Here is a 1088-nt window from a genome sequence, read left to right as displayed (position 1 = left end):
CTCTCTCTCTCGCTCTTTCTCTCTCTCTCTCGCTCTCTCTCTCTCTTTCTGCAGGCGTGTTCCTTAACATTATATTACAGTTTCGACCTCTTCTTTCTTTATTGCTGTTATTTCTAGAAAGAAATCTATGTTAAGCTTTGTCTGGCAAGCGGACTTAAGATTTAAGCTGTACAAAGACTAGCACGGGCGCCTGACCCGATCACAAAAGGTGCTCTCGAAAGCTGAACAATAAGTGCCTATACTGCCCCATTTAAGGTTCTCTTTTGGACAAATAAAAATAGATCAGCGCTATCAGTATCTAACTCCAATGCTTTTTTTTCTTCTTTTCTTCCATAGAGGTGAAACTCGAAGAGTGAACTTTCCCCCCCTTTTTTCTGTTTGGTCTATAGGCCTACTGGTCAAGAAATAAAAGCAACAACAAGAACAAAATATAAAAACGTTAAGCTGCAAAGAAATCTAGATTCTATTCTCATTTCTAACACTTACCTTCCTGGGCAGAGAAAGCGACGAATTCCTGCCATTGAGAGAAAGCTTCTGTATTCCCTCTTTTCTCTTTATCTCCAGATTATAAGAATTAAGTCAGAACGAACCAGCACTGGGCTTTAGCTGTGAGAGATCTACAAAATAATGAGTCTCCTTGGGAGCTCTGCGTGCGTTTGTTCGAGTTGTGTGTTTCTCTCTCGCAGGGCGCAAGCCAAGGGAGGGAATCACGACTGGTCCCGTCTGAGTCTGGCCAGCTAAACGCGAGCCTGACTTAAATAGCTGCGAGAGCTGTCTTTTTCTCGTCGCTCGTCGTGAGTGGCTCGACCGGCGCGAGTGATGGACCGGAAACTGGGGTTCTCCTGTCTGAGTCAAGCTCGAAACTGTTCCGGCTTCTTTTCGCTGCTACTGCTTAAGTGTGAGGGTTTTGTGTGGTCTGTTTTTAACTCAGAAGGAAAACCCACGTCGGGAAAATCAAAAGAACAATAAGTGGAAAATTCTAAAACCCCACCCAGTGGTAAAGAATTCCGAGAAGCATCACCTCATCTATGGCATAAGCATAATTCTAGTTCCTTTACTCAGACTATATCCCTCCACCCCCTCACCCC

At 44.2% G+C, this 1088-nt stretch overlaps 1 protein-coding gene across 1 annotated transcript in view; it reads right to left on the bottom strand.

Annotated features, from left to right (window-relative positions):
- LOC101852099 overlaps window positions 1-864 on the bottom strand; it is a gene marked incomplete in the record, with an annotated part of 16208 nt that extends 15344 nt beyond the window's left edge. Inside the window, 1 exon segment of the mRNA XM_005100454.3 lies at window positions 487-864. Within this exon segment, the coding sequence (XP_005100511.2) occupies window positions 487-521 (35 nt within the window).
- Between the last annotated feature and the right edge of the window lie 224 nt (window positions 865-1088).

The sequence above is a fragment of the Aplysia californica genome, unplaced genomic scaffold, assembly GCF_000002075.1.
Source record: "Aplysia californica isolate F4 #8 unplaced genomic scaffold, AplCal3.0 scaffold00248, whole genome shotgun sequence".
NCBI lineage: Eukaryota > Metazoa > Mollusca > Gastropoda > Aplysiida > Aplysiidae > Aplysia > Aplysia californica.
This window is presented reverse-complemented; position numbering and strand designations above follow the sequence as displayed.